This window comes from Salvelinus sp. IW2-2015, linkage group LG2 (assembly GCF_002910315.2).
Source record: "Salvelinus sp. IW2-2015 linkage group LG2, ASM291031v2, whole genome shotgun sequence".
In the NCBI taxonomy this organism is placed as follows: domain Eukaryota; kingdom Metazoa; phylum Chordata; class Actinopteri; order Salmoniformes; family Salmonidae; genus Salvelinus; species Salvelinus sp. IW2-2015.
In genome coordinates this window covers 25,544,159-25,563,365 of record NC_036839.1, presented here as the reverse complement: position 1 = coordinate 25,563,365, position 19,207 = coordinate 25,544,159, and the positions used below count along the sequence as shown (strand labels likewise).

The 19,207-nt window shown below is 44.3% G+C and overlaps 1 protein-coding gene across 1 annotated transcript in view; it reads right to left on the bottom strand.

Moving 5' to 3' along the window:
* The window catches only part of abca12 (ATP-binding cassette, sub-family A (ABC1), member 12), a 100,089-nt gene that overhangs the window by 25,482 nt on the left and 55,400 nt on the right, over window positions 1–19,207 (bottom strand). Inside the window, exons 44-63 of the mRNA XM_070448137.1 lie at window positions 18,842–19,037; window positions 18,209–18,348; window positions 17,827–17,946; window positions 17,457–17,547; window positions 16,864–17,043; window positions 16,436–16,687; window positions 15,613–15,691; window positions 14,596–14,710; window positions 14,207–14,382; window positions 13,931–14,084; window positions 13,707–13,776; window positions 13,338–13,472; window positions 12,884–13,051; window positions 12,515–12,698; window positions 12,043–12,261; window positions 11,594–11,790; window positions 10,893–11,050; window positions 10,424–10,660; window positions 10,109–10,253; window positions 9,500–9,746 (exon numbers count right to left, since the gene is read on the bottom strand). Coding sequence (XP_070304238.1) covers window positions 9,500–9,746; window positions 10,109–10,253; window positions 10,424–10,660; window positions 10,893–11,050; window positions 11,594–11,790; window positions 12,043–12,261; window positions 12,515–12,698; window positions 12,884–13,051; window positions 13,338–13,472; window positions 13,707–13,776; window positions 13,931–14,084; window positions 14,207–14,382; window positions 14,596–14,710; window positions 15,613–15,691; window positions 16,436–16,687; window positions 16,864–17,043; window positions 17,457–17,547; window positions 17,827–17,946; window positions 18,209–18,348; window positions 18,842–19,037 — 3,263 coding nt within the window. The remainder of the gene's footprint in view (window positions 1–9,499; window positions 9,747–10,108; window positions 10,254–10,423; window positions 10,661–10,892; window positions 11,051–11,593; window positions 11,791–12,042; window positions 12,262–12,514; window positions 12,699–12,883; window positions 13,052–13,337; window positions 13,473–13,706; window positions 13,777–13,930; window positions 14,085–14,206; window positions 14,383–14,595; window positions 14,711–15,612; window positions 15,692–16,435; window positions 16,688–16,863; window positions 17,044–17,456; window positions 17,548–17,826; window positions 17,947–18,208; window positions 18,349–18,841; window positions 19,038–19,207) is intronic.

The following is a 19,207-nucleotide window of genomic DNA, read 5'->3' as shown; positions in this document are numbered from 1 at the left end:
TCACTGCACCAGTGATGCCAATTTAGCAATTTTGTTGCTAGATTTAGCAACTTTCAGAGTACCCTAGCAACTTTTTTTTCAAACAGCACCTAGCAACAAATTGTGCTATTTTTWAAAATGTATTTGGAACTTTTAGCAACTTTTGAAAAGTGACTCAAACGCTAAAATGCATTTTCCCTCTAAATGACACACAACCGATTTTCTCTGTCACACACTTACATGCTGACCAGACTGGACACGTCGTGTGCGCGGCGTCGCAAAATAAATTTAGAAACCCATGTTATTCAATTATTGCACCCACACTGCTTGCGCACGCCAACGAGCGTCTGCGACACCAAGGGCTAAAATAGATGTCGTTCCTATTTCTGACGCAGATCGCGCTGCAAGTCCTGTCTCTCCCATCTCCTCATTGGTTTATAGAAGCAGGTACCCACGTGCCATCTCCTCATTGGTTATACCCACGTGGGTGATAGAAAGACGAAAACTGTTTGCCGGTAGTCGTGGTAATACAATGAAAGTTTAGATGTGATCACCATATAATTTAAACGATGAAAAAGCCTGGAAGGAGGAGAGATGACTAGAAACAATTCGGTTGGCCGTTTTATATGTGGATTAATTGTCGGAGTAGAGATCCTTGTCCATTTCAGGTAAAATAACAACTCAATGTTTATATCCCAGGACAAATTAGCTAGCAACAGCAAGCTAGCTAAACAGGACAAATTAACGTTAGCTAGCAAGTGCAAGCTAACTAGCTAAAATACCATACATGTTTAATGCTTTTCGACCTGTCCCCAAATTAATGTCATTGGTTCAGAGTTTGTTTTGATATTTTAACCTGCGTGTCGTGGTCGCGTTTGGTGTGGGGGGGCAAAATAAATTTATGCACGATAGCACAGGATGGTGCACGCGCGCAGCCGGTTTGGGCAAGGTGTCAGTCACAACATGCGTGCCTAGCTGCAAAAGTTCATTGCGAGTGACGTCAGCAGCAGGCGCTCAGCTCGTGCACAGGCAGTAGCAGGCCAGCAGCAATTTCAGCAAATTGCAAATCATTGTTGGCTGACTGCAGCAGCAGTAGTATGCGTTCGACGAGACAATCCCAATGAATATAGTTGGTCACAAATGTTTGATCTTGAACAGAACTTACAACATCAATCAACATGTCTCAATCAAAATTGTACAGCCAGAAGTACAAAAAAGAGTGGGAGTCTGTACCTGAATTTAAAGGGTGACTGAAGCCAGTAATTGGGGATGATTGACGKGCATACTGTGCGTACTGCAAATCAGGTATGCTTGCAAAAATGTATGACATCAAAAAACATTGTGCTACAGCAAAGCATATAAATACATCAAAACCGTACAACCCCACAACGCAGTCTACATTACCACAGTTGGTTAAGAAAGTGGATAACTGCAAAAGTGCAGAAGCTACTATGGCAATGGCCATTGCGGAGCATTGTTCGCTGCTAGCATGCGACCATTTAGGTATGGCTTGTATAGCTGCCTTTTCAGATTCTGTGGCAGCAACAAACTTCCAAATGCACCGCACCAAGTGCACAGAACTGATTAGGGGAGTACTGGCTCCTTATTTTCTCAAAAGGGTAACATCAGATGTGGGGGATGAGAAGTTCAGTCTYCTTTTGGATGAGTCCATTAATGTCAGTGTCTCGAAATACCTGTGTGTAGTGATTCGGTATTTCAGTGCTAAAAAAAGAACCGTTGTGTCCACATTTCTCGGGCTGGTTGAATTGGAGGGGGGCGATGCCAGATCAATAGTAAAGGCGGTAGTTGAGTTTCTTGAGAAGTGTAACCTTAAAAAAGAGAATCTTCAGGGTATTGGCACTGATAATGTGTCCGTGATGACTGGGGTGCACAAGATTTTAAAGGAAGAATGTGCATTGCCCAATTTGGTACTCATCCGCTGTGTGTGCCATTCTTTACAATTGGCTGTCAGTGCAGCATCCAAAGAAACCATCCCTAGGAGTGTTGAGTACTTAATCAGGGAAACCTACAACTGGTTTTCGATTTCCCCAAACCGGTGCGAGGCGTACAAAGCAGTGTATGCCACCATTAATTGTGGCCAGAAATCCCTGCAGATCACTAAAGTGTGTGCCACACGTTGGCTATTGATTGAACCTGCGGTAACTCGTATATTTAGCCAGTGGGAAGAACTGAAACTCCACTTTGAGGTGACCAAGGCCAGTGAGCGTTGCTACATGGCAGATGTGCTCCACGCCATGTACATGGACAAGACCAACTATGTCTACCTGACATTCTTCATTCTTGAAATCAATCCTGTCTGACGTACAAGTTGCAGTGAAGTCATTTGAGGGAGAGCAAACAGATCCTGTCAAGCTTTTGGACAATCTGGTACACCTCTTAACATCAATTTGCAGCAGAGTAGTCAACCCGAAGGCAAAAATTGATGTCCTGAAGGATGGTATTGATGGACATCTCAATCCATCACCATACCTTGAGTACCGTTTAGAGAGCACGGTGTACCAACTCAGTCTTGCGCCAGAGGACAAAAAGGTCATTCGGAGACAGTGCATCAACTACATTGTTGCTTTAAGCAAGGAGCTGCAAGCAAGGCTCCCAGACAACCTTGAAGCCTTGCGACACATGGCCTTGTTCAGTGTTAAGGAAACGCTAAAGTACAATAAAGGCACCACTGAAATTATTAAAGTAGCYGAGCTACTAGGATACCAGCCCCAAACAATTGATAAAATTGTTTCCCAATGGAGAAACATCCATCTGTTTAGGTGTGTCACGCCCTGACCATAGATTGCTTTGTATGTTTCTATGTTTTGTTTGGTCAGGGTGTGATGTGGGTGGGCATTCTATGTTGTATGTCTAGGTTGTCTATTTCTGTGTTTGGCCTGGTGTGGTTCCCAATCAGAGGCAGCTGTCTATCGTTGTCTCTGATTGGGAGCCATATTTAGGTAGCCTGTTTTTCATTGTGTGTTGTGGGTGATTGTTTTCTGTCTTAGTATTAGTTTCCAGACGGAACTGTTTCGGTTGTTCTTTTTTTGTTTACTTTGTATTGTAGTGTTCAGTTTATTAAAATGACGAACACTTACCACGCTGCACCTTGGTCCTCCTCTCTTTCCACCAACGAAAACCGTTACAAGGTGGGACTCAACTGAAAATACAGTCGAGTTTTGGAGTGAAGTCATTAACTACACGGACTCTTCCGGGTCAAATCCATTTGAAGAACTGTTCAAAGCTGCACTCGCTGCCCTCTCCTTGCCACACTCAAATGCGGAGGTTGAATGGCTGTTCAGCCAAATGAGTGTGGTCAAGTCAAAGTTAAGAAATAGTGTCACTGCACACTCTCAACTCCATACTCCTGGTGCGGTATGGACTGAAGCTGGCTGGTGATACCTGTTACCAGCATAAACTACCAAGTGAAGTTCTGCAGCAGTTTGGCACCACAGCAGCATACAGCTTTAAGGCCACTCCATCCTCTACTGCTGGTTCCAGCTCCGTGACAATGCAGTTGGACAGTGAAGATGAAGAGGATTTCCTTGCCAATCTATGATTCATCATATTTACAGTACGTATGCAAGGAGTGGACTTTCTGGAACTGGTGGAGACACACAGCTGATGGTGGCAGTGTGTACTGCAGTGTGTGTGAGAACAGTGGCAATATCTGGAGGAAACCATTGAGCAGCTAGCCAGCCCAGCAGCACAACAACCTGGAGAGAGATGCCTAGCGCAGACATCATTATTTGAGATAAGTTGCTTGTTCAATAAGATAGCMTATATACCTTGTTATTAGCTTGTACCTATAATTGTTGATCAGTTTTGTAGCATGTTAACTAACTACCAATGCACTGCTTAAAACTATAATTGTTAAGAATGTGGAGGTTTACTAGTTAAAAAGAAAATAAATAAAATGTAATTGTTCAATAATGTGTAATTGCTCAATAATTCAATGTGTTGTGTTTAAAAATAAATATATGTGATCATATAAAATGTGTTGTTTATATCACTTTTACAAATAAAAATATATGATAATAAACAAACAAATCTAAACTAACAAATGTAAAATCATATTTTTCGCCGAGATGGCCAGTCAATTTGAGTAACGTTATTGTGTATTTGTCACGACTTCTACCGAAGTCGATGCCTCTCCTTGTTCGGGCGGTGCTCGGTGATCGACGTCACCGGTCTTCTAGCCATCATTGATCCATGTTTCATTTTCCATTGGTTTTGTCTGGTCTTCTTACACACCTGGTTCCAATCACATTCATTAATCGTTGTGTATTTAACCMTCTGTTTCCCCTCATGTCCTTGTCAGAGATTGTTTATTGTTATGTTCATGTTCTATGGATTGGTGTGCGACGGGTTCTTGTACCCACATTTATTTTATTTTGGACTTTGGTTTTGGAGTTTATGTTTTAAGTTATTAAAATACTAAATTTATACCAAGTTTAATTCTCCTGTGCTTGACTTCCCTGTCACCTACATACACGACGTGACAGTATTCTAAGTAATGACGCAGTTTTACGTTATTAGGTAATGACGTCATCACGCAATGACATCACAACGTCATTTAGCAACYTTAAGCAACAAATCGACCTGCCTCTAGCAACTTCCCCAGAAAAGTAGTTGGCAACACTGCACTGCACAGCTATTTTGTGAAAGATGCTGCTGAAGAGGATGGCTGGCATTTTACATGCTCCTGAACAGTTGTGCTATTWAAAAAAAAAAATYRTTGTTTGTAACTTATTTTTAAACTTATTTTGTACATAATGTTGCTGCTACCATCTCTTATGACCGAAAATAACTTCTGGACATCAGAACAGCGATTACTCACCACAAACTGGAAGGAGCTTTTTCGTTTAAAGAGTCCGATGAGAAGGAWATACTGCTCTCCTGGGAACAGGCCCAGATCCCAGTCATTTGCATGAAGAAAAGACGGAGGAAAAGAGGACGCAGATTGGGCTTCTGAGAATCAGCCGGTGTGCGAATAAACTCCCACTGCCTTCCGTTCTACTTGCTAACATGCAATCATTGGAAAATTAAATTGATGATTTACGATTATTTTTACCAACGGAACACTAAGAACTGTAACATCTTAAGTTTCACGAGTCGTGGCTGAACGACGACACAGATAATATAGAGCTGGCGGGATTATCCATGCACCGGCAGAACAGAGAAGCTACGTCTGGTAAGATGAGGGGTGGGTGTGTGTGTGTATTTGTCAATAACAGCTGGTGCGCGATGTCTAATATTAAAGAAGCCTCGATGTATTGCTCGCCTGAGGTAGAGTACCTTATGATCAGCTGGAGACCACACTATCTACCAAGAGAGTTCTCATCTATATTATTCGTAGCCGTCTATTTATCACCACAGACCGATGCTGGCACTAAGACCGCACTCAACCAACTCTATAAGGCCATAAGCAAACAAGAAAATGCTCATCCAGAAGCGGCGCTCCTAGTGGCCRGGGACTTTAATGCAGGCAAACTTAAATCAGTTTTACCAAATTTTTACCAGCATGTCACATGTGCAACCAGGGGAAAAGAAATTCGAGACCACCTTTACTCCACACACAGAGATGCATACAAAGCTCTCCCCGCCCTCCATTTGGCAAATATGACCATAATTCTATCCTCCTGATTCCTACTTACAGGCAAATACTCAAGCTGGAAGTACCAGTGACTCGCTCAATACGGAAGTGGTAAGATGACGCGGATGCTACGCTACAGGACTGTTTGGCTAGCACAGACTGGAATATGTTCCGGGATTACAGGCATCATCCGCACTGAGCTAAAGGCTAGAGCTGCCGCTTTCAAGGAGCGGGACACTAATCCGGACGCTTATAAGAAATACCGCTRTGCCCTCAGACGAAACATCAAACAAGCAAAGGGTCAATACAGGATTAAGATTGAATCCTACTACGAGCATCAGAGCTCGTCGGATGTGGCAGGGCTTGGAAACTATTACGGACTACAAAGGGAAACCCAGACGCGAGCTGCCCAGTGACACGACCCTACCAGATGAGCTAAATGCCTTTTATGCCCGCTTTTGAGGCAAGCAACACTGAAGCATGCACGAGTGCACCAGCTGTATTGGATGACTGTGTGATAACTCTCTCGGTAGCCGATGTGATCAAGACCTTTAAACAAGTCAACATTCACAAAGCCGCGGGGCCAGATGGATTACCAGGACATGTATTCAAAGCATGCACGGACCAACTGGCAAGTGTCTTCACTGACATTTTCAACCTCTCCCTGAGTCTGTAATACCTATGTTTCAAGCAGACTACCATGGTCCCTGTGCCCAAAAAAGCAAAGGTAACCTGTCTAAATGATTACCGCCYCGTAGCACTCATGTCGGTAGCCATAAAGTGCTTTGAAAAGCTGGTCATGGCTCACAACAGCATCCTCCCGAATACCCTAGACTCACTCCAATTTGCAAACCGCTCAAACAGCTCCACAGATGATGCAATCTCTATTGCACTCCACACTGCCCTTTCCCACCTGGACGTAAGGAACACCTATGTGAGAATGCTGTTCATTGACTACAGCTCAGGATTCAACTCCATAGTGCCCACGAAGCTCATCACTAAGATAAGGACCCTGGGAATAAACACCTCCCTCTGCAACTAGATCCTGGACATCCTGACGGGCCGCCCCCAGGTGGTAGGCAACAATCAATCAATCAATCAATCAATTTTATTTTATATAGCCCTTCGTACATCAGCTAATATCTCGAAGTGCTGTACAGACACCCAGCCTAAAACCCCAAACAGCTAGTAATGCAGGTGTAGAAACACATCTGCCACACTGATCCTCAACACTGGGGCCCCTCAGGGGTGTGTACTTAGTCCCCTCCTGTACTCCATGTTCACCCACGTCTGCGTGGCCAAACACAACTCCAACACTATCATTACGTTTTCTGACGATGCAACAGTGGTAGGCCTGATCACAGACAACGATGAGACAGCCTATAGGGAGGAGGTCAGAGACACTGCTAGGACAACAGCCTCTCTCTCAAAGGGAGCAAGGTAAAAGAGCTGATCGTGGAATACAGGAAAAGGCGGGTCGAACAGACCCCCATTAACATCAACGGGGCTGTAGTGGAGCGGGTCGAGAGCTTCAAGTTCCTTGTTGTCCACATCACCAACAAACAATCATGGTCCAACATACCAAGACAGTCGTGAAGAGGGCACAACAAAACCTTTTCCCCCTCAGGAGACTGAAAAGATTTATCATGGGTCCCCAGATACTCAAAAAGTTCTACAGCTGCACCATTGAGAGCATMCTGACTGGTTCATCACCGCCTGGTATGGCAACTGCTCGGCATCTGACCGTAAGGCACTACAGAGGGTACTGCGCAAGGCCCAGTACATCACTGGGGCCAAGCTTCCTGCCATCCAGGACCTATATAATAGGCGGTGTCAGAGGAAAGCCCATAAAACTGTCAGAGACTCCAGCTACCCTAGTCATAGACTGTTTTCTCTGCTACCGCACAGCAAGCGGTACCGGAGCACTAAGTCTAGAACCAAGAGGCTCCTTAACAGCTTCTACCTCCAGGCCATAAGACTGCTGAACAATTAATCAAATGGCCACCRGACTATTACATTGACCCCCACCCCCATTTGTTTTGTACACTGCTGCTACTCRCTGTTTATTATCTATGCATAGTCACTTCACCCCTACCTACATGTACAAATTACCTCAACTAACCTGTACCTCGGCACACTGACTCGGTACCGGTACGCCCTGTATATAACCTCGTTATTGTTATGTTATTGTGTTACTTTTTATAATTTTATTTTTTATTTTTTATTATTTCATAAATATTTTCTTAACTCTTCTTGAACTGCACAGTTGGTAAGTAAGCATTTCACGGTAAGGTCAAGACTTGTTGTATTCGGCGCATGTGACAAATAAATTTGATTTGATTTTCAGGTCTCTCCAGAGATGTTAGATCGGGTTCAAGTCTGGGCTCTGGCTGGGCCACTCAAGGACATTCAAATCAAATCTAATATTTTTTGTCACTGATTGGTGATTGGTGGAGTGCCTCAGAGATGGTTGTCCTTCTGGAAGGTTCTCCCATCTCCACAGAGGAACTCTGGAGCTATGTCAGAGTGACCATCGGGTTCTTGGTCCCCTCCCTGACCAAGGCCCTTCTCCCCCGATTGCTCAGTTTTGCCGGGCGGCCAGCTCTAGGAAGAGTCGTGGTGGTTCCAAACTTCTTACATTTTTACATTTTAGTCATTTAGCAGACGCTCTTATCCAAGAGTGACTTACAGTAGAGTGCATACATTTTATTACATTTTTACATACTGAGACAAGGATATCCCTACCGGCCAAGAGCAGACGCTCTTATCCAGAGCGACTTACAGTAGAGTGCATACATTTTATGACATTTATTTTTATTTATTTTTTACATACTGAGACAAGGATATCCCTACCGGCCAAACCCTCCCAACCGGCAAACCTCCCTAACCCGGACGACGCTATGCAATTGTGCGTCACCCCCACGGATCTCCCGGTTGCGGCCGGCTGCGACAGAGCCTGGGCGCGAACCCAGCCCAGCCTGGGCGCGAACCCAGAGACTCTGGTGGCGCAGCTAGCACTGCGATGCAGTGCCCTAGACCACTGCGCCACCCGGGAGATTCTTCCATTTAAGTATGATGGAGGCCACTGTGTTCTTGGGGACCTTCACTGCTGCAGGAATGTGCCTTTCCAAATCATGTCCAATTAATTGAATTTACCACAGGTGGACTCAATCAAGTTGTAGAAACATCTCAAGGATGATCAATGGCAACAGGATGCACCTGAGCTCCACTTAGAGTCTCGTAGCCAAGGGTCTGAATACTTATGTAAAAGGTATTTCTGTATTTACTTTTATATAAATGTTCAAAAAATTCTAAAAACCTGTTATCACTTTGTCATATGGGGTATTGTGTGTAGATTGATGAGAAAAAAATGTATGTAATCTATTTTCAAATAAGGCTGTAACGTAACAAAATGTGGAAAAAGTGAAGGGGTCTGAATGCTTTCCGAATGCTCTGTATATCAGATTTATTTATTTAATTTATTTTTATTTATCCGTTATTTTACCAGGTAAGTTGACTGAGAACACGTTCTCATTTGCAGCAACGACCTGGGGAATAGTTACAGGGGAGAGGAGGGGGATGAAAGAGCCAATTGTAACTGGGGATTATTAGGTGACCGGATGGTTGAGGGCCAGATGGGAATTTAGCCAGGACACCGGGGTTAACACCCTACTCTTACGATAAGTGCCATGGGATCTTTAATGACCTCAGATGTCTCAAAGAGTGATGATCTAGGATCAGGTTCACCCAGTTCATTATGATCTAAAACCTTAATCAGCACTTAATCTGCCCCTGATCTCCTATCCCATAATGCAGCAGTGCAGTGTGTCCTGTACCTGACCTGAAGAAGGAGGTCCGAGGTGGTAGAGGGTGTGTGTGTTTATGTGTGTAAGTAAGTAATATGTGTCTATCAGTGTCTCTGACCTGAAGAAGGAGTACTGTGGTCCGAGCTGGTAGAGGGCAGGTGACAGTTCCATCTCTGGGAAGTGTTGCAGGTCACTCTTGATGGAGCCCAGACCCATGGCCAGGATGATGAACACGACAGGTAGAACCACCTGGGAGAAGAGACCCTTCCAGTCCCGTCTGGAGTGGTGAACCCTCTTCATCAACATAGCAGTCACCTGCTGCCAGGTCAGGGCCAGGCCGTGCACCGTAGAMGAGCCCGTCAGACCTACAGGACAACAAGGGTTTGTGTTATTATTAGTAGAATTAGCATCTGTACCAAGGCTGGTGGGATGCTATTACCAGACCAGACTAGGGCCCAACGGGAAAGGGGCATCTAAAATAGCCAAGAGGACAGGAAGAGATTGAGGGAGTTTGTGGAGGCCTGCTGTGCCACTTCGCACAATAAGGTCTAAGTAAGTATGTTTTATTCCTAGGACCAGGAGTTTTTCCTGAGTTTTTCGTTAACGGAATGGGAATAACTGGCCTGTATCAAGGACCCATAGTTCTTCCTCCTGGGTAAGGTACCACTATACTAGCTGGTCAGTCTAGTCTAGGATGTGAAAGAGCAGTGAAGTGGACGTGACTCACTGGCTTTGTCTCCGAAGATGGAGTTGTTCTGGAGGTCCTCTGGTAAGCTGTCTCTGGAGGCAGACAGGTCTGGCATGGATTCAGACACAGAATATGGCTTATCTTCTGCAGGCTCTGTATCATCTTGGGTCAGCTGGAGGAACACCTGCACAGACCACAAAAAACATAAGCGTGTCAATCGGTGTGAACTGTAATTGCATGTCATGTACATTATCTGAGTGTGTATCTCTGTATATGAAGTACACTGTATATGCATGAGTGCTGGTGTACTCTGTGAGTGCACACCACATTGAAAAGCATCTATGTATCTCTAACCTCCTCCAAGGTAGTGTCAGAGATGCCGTAGCAGCCCAGCTGTAGAAGGTCCAGGTTAGAGTCCAGGCTGGAGAGCAGGGAGCGGTAGGCCTCAGCATTGGAGGAGCTGAACGGGGGAAGGGAGTAGACCAGGTCTCCCATCTCAGCCTCCTTCAGACGAGCATCTGGCATGTAGGACTGGATGAACGTCTTGACCTCGACACCGTCAAACCTGGCCTGGGAGTCTGGGGCCTGGACCTAACAAGAGACCAGGGTGAGGAAGAAGAGGAGTGCTCATACAGTATGGCCTACGTCAGGCCATTTTATTTACCATGGTTATTACGTTATTTATTTGACAGGGACAATACACATCAATTAACATTTCTATAAATGTTTTCATCTGTAGTCCCTGTGTTAGTTTTAAAACTTGATATAAGCATGTACAGTAGAAGTATTTTTTTGAATGTCTTATAATAAGGCTCATAAGTACCTTCTTGGTGAGTGTGAGGTTGTATCCCTGGGCCAGCTTATCTTTGAGGTAGAAGGGGGAGCCGCAGCACTTGAGGCCTCCTCTCTCCAGGAAGGCTATACGGTCGCTCAACACCTCTGCCTCGTCCAGGTGGTGGGTAGATAGGATGATGGTACGGTCTGAGAGAAGGTAAAGAGAGAGACACACACACGGACACACACACAGGCACACACAGGCAAGGATGCAAGGACGCACACACACACCCGAACATACAGATGTATGCATGCACACACACACAACAGGAAAAGAAAAGGACATAGGAACACCAACAGACAGAGATAACCCACACACAGAGACATATGACAAACAACACAGAGACAAAAAGTATGAGCAATCCCATTCTGAACCTTTTCAGTTTTCCCTTCCCTCCCTGAGCAGCAACTGTCAGTCACATCGACTGAGACAAACCCAATCAAGTAGCAGGCATGTCTGTGTGTGTGTGTGTTAAATAGCAGATTCCACAGCCACATGACGGATACCGATCCCTCTGCTCCCCCACTACAGATGCTGTGGGATCTCTTTTTCTCCACAGCTACACACACACACACACACACACACAACACACACTATACTGCTATGTGCACTTGAAGAAAATCTATTTCTGCTTCATTAAATGGAGAGAGAGAAAGAAGGGGTGGGGGTATTTGGGCTGTGAGACTCACCCTTCTTGTGCTTGATGACGATGTCCCAGATGGCACGTCGGGAGCAGGGGTCGACCCCGGTGGTGGGCTCATCCAGGACCACGAGACGAGAGCCCCCGATAAAGGCGATGGAGATGGACAGTTTCCTCTTCATTCCTCCAGACAGTGTCCCCACTCTCTTGTGTCGGTGGGCATACATGCCAGTCTCCTCCAGGATTCTGGGAAAGACAGTAGAAGGAAAAGACGTGTTACTGTATGTGGGAAACGTTAATTTGACTCAGAGCGTTTCAGTCATATTTAGTCACTACAATCTAAAAACAAATCTATCTGCTAAGGCAGTTCATCTTACATGGTTAATATGATGTAATTTAGAGATTTTTGGGGCGGATATGGATGTGATCTTGGTTCAGATTGTACTTTAGGTTGACTTGCTGTTAGACACAACAGCAGTGCGGTACGTGACTACTCACTTGCGGACTTGCGCCTTCAGGTCATTCTGTGACCAGTGTGGTGCCTTGATCTGTCCGTACAGTAGCAGATGCTCCTTGGTGGTCAGGTGGTCAAAGTGGACATCATACTGCATGCACACACCCAGCTCCTGGCGAACGTCATCAATGTTAGTCTCCATGTCCTTCCCATACACCTCAATGGTACCAGAGGAGGGGGCGAACAAACCGGTGAGCAGAGACCTGGAAACAGAGACAATAATACATCACATAAACTCATGTTTTTCAATAGAGAAGACATTGTGAAAAAGCAATGAAWAAATATATTCAGCAGGCCTAAATCCCTAACCCCAATGACATATTACAATGTGCCTAATAGCGGGTATTATACACTATTGTATAAACCAGTATATAAGCTATTATAAACTAGTGTGCCTAATAGATTATATCTGATTAAAGAGAAGTAGAGAACAGATAGATTATTGTCAGAACTCACATGGTAGTGGTCTTGCCAGCTCCGTTGTGTCCCAGCAGTGCAGTGACTTGTCCCTCATAGAATTTGACATTGAGGTTCTCTATGGCTGCTCTGTTCCCATAGGTCTTAGTCAGTCCATGGAGAGCCACGCCCACAGGAAGACCTGTGATCTCCTCTTTCATATGAGAGGGGAAGCCACCCTCAACTGAGAGAGAGAGGAGGATGGAGGGAGGCAGGGAGCAGGGGGACAGAGAGAGAGAGAGAGAGAGAGAGAGAGAGAGAGAGAGAGAGAGAGAGAGAGATCAAAACATATTACAACACAGTCACATCTCTTGATCTGTTAGCTGCAGCAAGCTGCTTTAGGAAGGCTGTTGTGTTTCAGTACTGTACCTTTGCTGTCCTTCTCATTGGGAAAGACAGAGACGTTATTCTTCATGATGTTGGAGAAGAGCAGTCCCCTGTTGACATTCTTAGGGCCCTTGCTGCAGCAGCAGAAGAGACCAGTCCAGAATGAGGGCATCACAGGGAAGTACCAGGGTTTAGCAATGCCATACTTTCCTGATGGGCACAAAGTATATGATCAATAGAGGAAAAGCAATACATCATTTGCCATAGGGTTAGGGTCAATTCCATTTCAATTCAGTCAATTTAGGAAGTGAACTGACATGCCATGCAATTCCTCATTGCAGTGGGTTACATTGGCAATTGGAATTTCATTTCACTTCCTGAATTGACTGAATGGAAATGGAGTTGACCCCAACTGTTGAACAGTATTTGACTCTGTCTCCAGTCTAGTCTGGCTTGCTGTGTGTTTTTATTACTTGACGCTGTGTTGTGTGATTACCCGGGAAGACTATGCGAATGTAGGCTCCAATGATGAAGTAGCAAACTGAGTCGATGAGGAGAAGCCAACATAGCCAGCCGAAGGATGACGTGTCACCGGCCATGGGTGAGATATATTGGTTGCTCCACTGGATCCCTAGAGAAAGTAGAAAGTAGGAATATAAAAAGGTTTCAGTTAATTTGTTAGATCGCTCTCTATCTTCGTGGCTAGTATAGAGGCTGCTTTCTCCTCATGAGTTTTTTTTAAGCACCTTTGATGGCTTTGTGACACACACACACCCCACACATTTACGAGCGTACGCATGCACGCACGCACGTACACACACACACACATGCAGACACAGACAGCCATCTTCCCAGCATGTCRTACCTTCTCCCTGGCTCTCATAGCGAGAGATGTATTGACTGGCGTAGCTGAAACAGGTGGGGGCAAACAAACTCTGAGGGAAACAAGAGGCACGGATAAGGCATAACAAAGGGACATCAATAAAAAATGTCTGTATCAACCCCTCTATCTCTCTCTGTTACTCTCCCTTTTCCTCTCTGTCTCTAGATCTCTCTCTTTCTCCCTCTCCTTCCCTCCCTTCCCCTCACCAGGGCGCTCTTGGTGGAGAACGATAGCGAGCTCTCTAGTGACATCACTACGATGAATGGGAAGAAGCTGATGACGTAGATGAGGGCGCCGCTCAACCCAGCGATGTTGGTCTTGTCAAAGAATGAGCTCACCAGGAAACTGATGGCCAGGATGCTGTAGAATATAAGAGAGGAGAATAMTATGTCACATTTTTCAATAGAAATTTAAAAATGCCCATTCACATACAGACATACACACACACACCCAGGTTACCCTGCCACCCTGAGGTAGCCTACCTGAGTCCGTAGTCACTGAGGTAGAGGAAGAGCAGGAAGCCGTCACTGTGGGGCAGGACGCGCCCAGCCTTCAGGATGATGGTGAGGATGATTATGGTAATGATAAGGAAGCATGCACTCTCTATGAACCAGGCGAAGAAGTGACTGATGGGATTGACCCCCATCATCTTCATGTACTGTGGAGGTCAAAAGGGAGGGGTTAGGAAATCAAACAATCAGAACTCATGACTCAAATACAGTATTTAGAATTTAATGAATGAATAGAATAATTAATGAATACATTTGAATGTCTTGCCACCCTTGTGATTTGCAAAATATGTGTTTGTTTGAAAGAGACATCTACAGGGAATGAAATAATTGCCAGGGGAGATGGTTGGCGGCTACTATACCTCATGAAGTCTGAGCTCTCTCTCATGAACCAGCTTCTTCACAAAGTTGGCGATGAACAGAACCCAGGCAATCATCAAGACCAGAGGGAATGCAAATGCGATGCTGTTCAGGTACCTTAGGAAGAGACATGACAGCTGTCAATCAATCAATYAATCAATGTCACAGCCTAGCTATCAGCACTGGGACTGAGAAAGAAAAACAACAACATTTTCACTCACTTGCTAAAAATATGTATTGCATAGTCATGCATACACACACTCATACAATCACTCTCAGATGAACACATCATGATGAGCATGTATATAACACACACACAAACAAAAACAGTGCCCTAGAAAAAACAATAACAACGACAATGTCCTAACCTCATGTAATTCACTCAAAGCTTTTTTCCATAATCAGAGAGGGTATACCCTGATACATGGACCGTGTCAATGTTTATTATAATACAAGTAATATTTCAAAGTGATCGTATCGGGAATAATGTGTTGTTCCCTAATAAATCAATGCACCAGAGCTGCAGGGATCACCATGTGTGCGTCCCAAATGGCACCCTATTTCCTTTATAGTACACTACTTTTAACCAGGGCCCATAGGTCCATTGAGTCAAAATTAGTGTACTATATAGGAAATAGGGTGCCATTTGAGGCGCAGATATATCTCACACATGAATGGGAGGCAGCCAGGCACAGAGAGCAGCTACGCTGCGTTTGCGAGATGAGATATCCATGTTGGCTTCAGAAGCACTCTCAGTAAGATGTAAACATAGACATTATGCTCAGCCATGATTTATGGCGAAGCGTGTACTGTATTGATGCAGGGGACATAGCTAGTAGTTTATGTGTAACTGATCGGAGGCTGGATGAGAGCGTTTTTTATTGTGGGTCTGCTCATCAACAGGAGGGGAGATAATGTGTGTGTGTGCATATGCATGCCTGTGTGTCTGTGTATTTGTGTGTGTGTGTGTGTGTGTGCCTGCATTCATGTGTGCATGTGTGTGTGTTGGGCCTACTCACTCGTCCTTGAGGAAGCAGGGGTAAGGGAAGGCCTGTAGCTGGACGGCTGGCTCAGTGACCTGCTGTCCTGTCTGGGTCTCTGAGAGATGATGAGAGAGACAGTAAAACATAACACATCATCACATAACACATCATCACATAACACATCATCACATAACACATCATCACATAACACATCATCACATAACACATCATCACANACACATCATCACATAACACATCATCACATAACACATCATCACACAACACATCATCACATAACACATCATCACATAACACATCATCACATAACACAGCATCACATAACACAGAACAGTGTTTTCCTCTTTTCTTAACAGCACTGATTTAGCTGACAGCTGCTTTTTTCAGGAATGTTTTTACTATGACTATGATATGGGTTGTGTCTTACCTACCTTACCTACTACCCTTTGGAACCCTTAGGAAAAAAGGGTTCCAAAAGGGTTCTTTGGCTGTCCCCATAGGACTCTTTTTAGATCCAGATAGAACCATTTTTTGGTTCCCTGTAGAACCCTTTTGAGTTCCACGTAAATCCTTCTGTGGAAAGGGTTCTACAGTACATGGAACTCAAAAGGGTTCTACAGGGAACCAAAAAATGGTTCTACCTAGAACCAAAAAGCGTTCTTCAAAGGGTTCTCCTATGGGGACAGCCAAAGAATCCTTTTAGGTTCTAGATAGCACCATTTTTAAAAAAGAGTTTACCTTAGGTAAAAGTACTGACTGTACTGTAAGTCACTCTGGATAAGAGCATCTGCTAAATCCCCAAAATGTAAATGTAAACATATCATCAACAACATAACGTTACCTATGATGGCCCTGTCGATGCTCTCCTGCAGGTATACAAAGCCTCGGTTGTAGCGCTGGGTCTTCAATGAGGAGATGTAGGGGTCCTTCACCCAGAAAGGGTTGCGGGAGCGGTCGGTCCGCATGGAGTTCTCGATGGACATGCGGATGGTGTAGTCCACCTTGGGAGGCAGCGCGGAGGAGGAGGAGCGTGAGGCGTCTCGCCGCTTCCTGTGTGAGTCGTCATCATCCTTGGGCAGCTTGAAGATGATACCTGCAGAAAGAGACACAGGAACAGAACACAAACTGCTATTTTATTTTTGACTACTTGAATATTATATTAAGTAACTGTATTGTTACAGAGAAATKATTTAATATAGGAATCAAGAAGGCTGTAGGGCAAAATGTCAAAACACAAGGCTTATTTTGAAATATAAAGGATAGACTAACTGGCGTAGAGGTCTCTGGTCTGGGTGAGGTGTTCGGCCATGGTGTTGAGGTCGTCAGTAGAGTTGATGCCGTGGAAACGGTCAAAATTAATACAGGAGGACAGGTTCATCATCAGGTTGGACAGAGTGGTGATCTGGGTCACAATGTCCTTGTTTTTCTCCAGGAGGGTCGTTGTGTTAGCTAGGGGGAGAACAAGAGTCTATTAGATCAAATACAAATAAAACTAGAAAGATAAAGAAGATCTATAGCTAATAAAGGGGATAAATATCTTAAGACGGATTAAGATATTTAAGTGGTGAGAAGTGGTCAGGGGGTCAGGAGTCAGGGGGAAGATGTATATTAAATTCAAAGATAATATAAAACTAAAGAAAAAAAGATCCACACTAGAAAGAATGTATGAATGAATGAAAACATGTATTGCCCCGAAGGGAATTTGAATGTAGAAGATATGTTAAGACACATTTGATTGGAATGTGTCTTAATTGAAGGCCTTGATATGTTTTATATTTTACATGGAGATAACTAAAGAAGGGATAAGGGTTGTCTTGTATGTACCCATTTTCCAAAGTAAGACCTTCAAATACAAAACTCACAGAAGTTCTTGAGAGTATCCTTCATCTTGCTCACATCAATGTCTGTCTGCATCTCAATGAAATTCTGAACAAAAGAATTGCCAAGGGAATTCTAGGAGGGAGAAAGAAGTTGAGTAAAATAACATCAAGATATAGTTGCTGAAACTTTCAGTTGCTGAAAAAACGTTCTAGTATTTTCCTCTACTTTCCTAGATAGATGGAATGTTCACCCTATTTGCTAGAGTGCACTACTTTTGAGCAGAACCCTTGTCAAAAGTAGTGCACTATATAGAGAATAGGGTGCCATTTGGGACACCACCATGGATTCCAGAAAAAAGCAGATTGTAGCTTATATAAATCCATTGGAGCTTTGAGAATAGCTGGTTCATACCTGGAGCATTGGCAGGGTTTGATTCAGTATCTTGACTGAGTCCATAATGTAGGAAGAGGACTGGAGCCAATCCTGGGAGTACATCTTCAGGTTGGCAAACTGCTGCAATGTGGCATTGGACTGGAAGACAATACATACAGATGGTGATACAGTGTAGTGTAGTGTGTGTGTGTGTGCTGTGTGTGTGTGTTGTGTGTGTGTGTGTGTGTGTGGTGTGTGTGTGTGGTGTGTGTGGTGTGTGTGTGTGTGTGTGTGTGTGTGTGTGTGTGTGTGTGTGTGTGTGTGTGTGTGTGTGTGTGTGTGTGTGTGTGTGGTGTGTGTGTGTGTGTGTGTGTGTGGTGTGTGTGTTCATGGGTGTGTGTGTTTGTGTGTGTGATTGTACCTTTTCTATGATGTTCCTAGTGAGTGGTGTGTCTGGGCTGTACAGGACCTGTCCCAGCAGCATGGGCTTGAGGAAGGCCCAGGCTATGGCTCCTCCAGTGGTGTTCACCATGTCTAGGTAGAAGTTCATACAGAAAGGAGCTGGCCAGGGGAAGAGAAGGAGCAGGTTATAAGATGTGTCAGTCCTATATTCTTATAGGAAAATGTCACAATTTTCAACCTCATATTAAATCATAATTAATAATAAATAAAGATACTCATAATCTTGTTGTAATGATGTAATTTCAATCAKCTTTGAACACTGGGTCTATGCTTAAATCAAATAAGCAATGTGTGCTTATGTATGTAAAATGTATGTAATGTTGTCTCCGGCTAGAGCAGCCTATTTTATTTATTGTTCATTTAACTCGGCAAGTCAGTTAAAAATAAATTCTTATTTACAATGACGGCCTAGGAACAGTGGGTTAACTGCCTTGTTCAGGGGCGGAACGACAGATTTTTACCTTGTCAGCTCAGGGATTCAATCTAGCAACCTTTCGGTAGCATAAAAGCCTGCTACTTTTAATTATCTAATAAATGATATCAATCAACAAAACAATCAACTAATCAACCCTCTGCAAAGTGGGTTCCATACTGGCATTGCGAGGGATCTTGAACTTGTTGACCAGCTCCTCCATCCTGTGCTCCTGCTGTGTGGAGGGGTCTGTCTCAGTCATGATGGGCAGCTTGGAGATGCCAAACAGGGACATGATGCCATGGTTACACATGGCTCTGGACACAGTGGTGAATGTAGCTCTGCTGGACATTGTTCTGGTTTTACCATGCACCATCTGGGGGTGGGAAAAGAAGAGAGTTAGGAGGGATGAATGAGAGAGAGAGAGAGAGAGAGACCCACAGCCAGACAGACCCGCAGCCAGAACACAGACTGATAGCAGCAATCCTCTCAGACTCAGCCATTCAATACTATCTCAGTATGAGTAGAGCTCTATATCAGACTCAG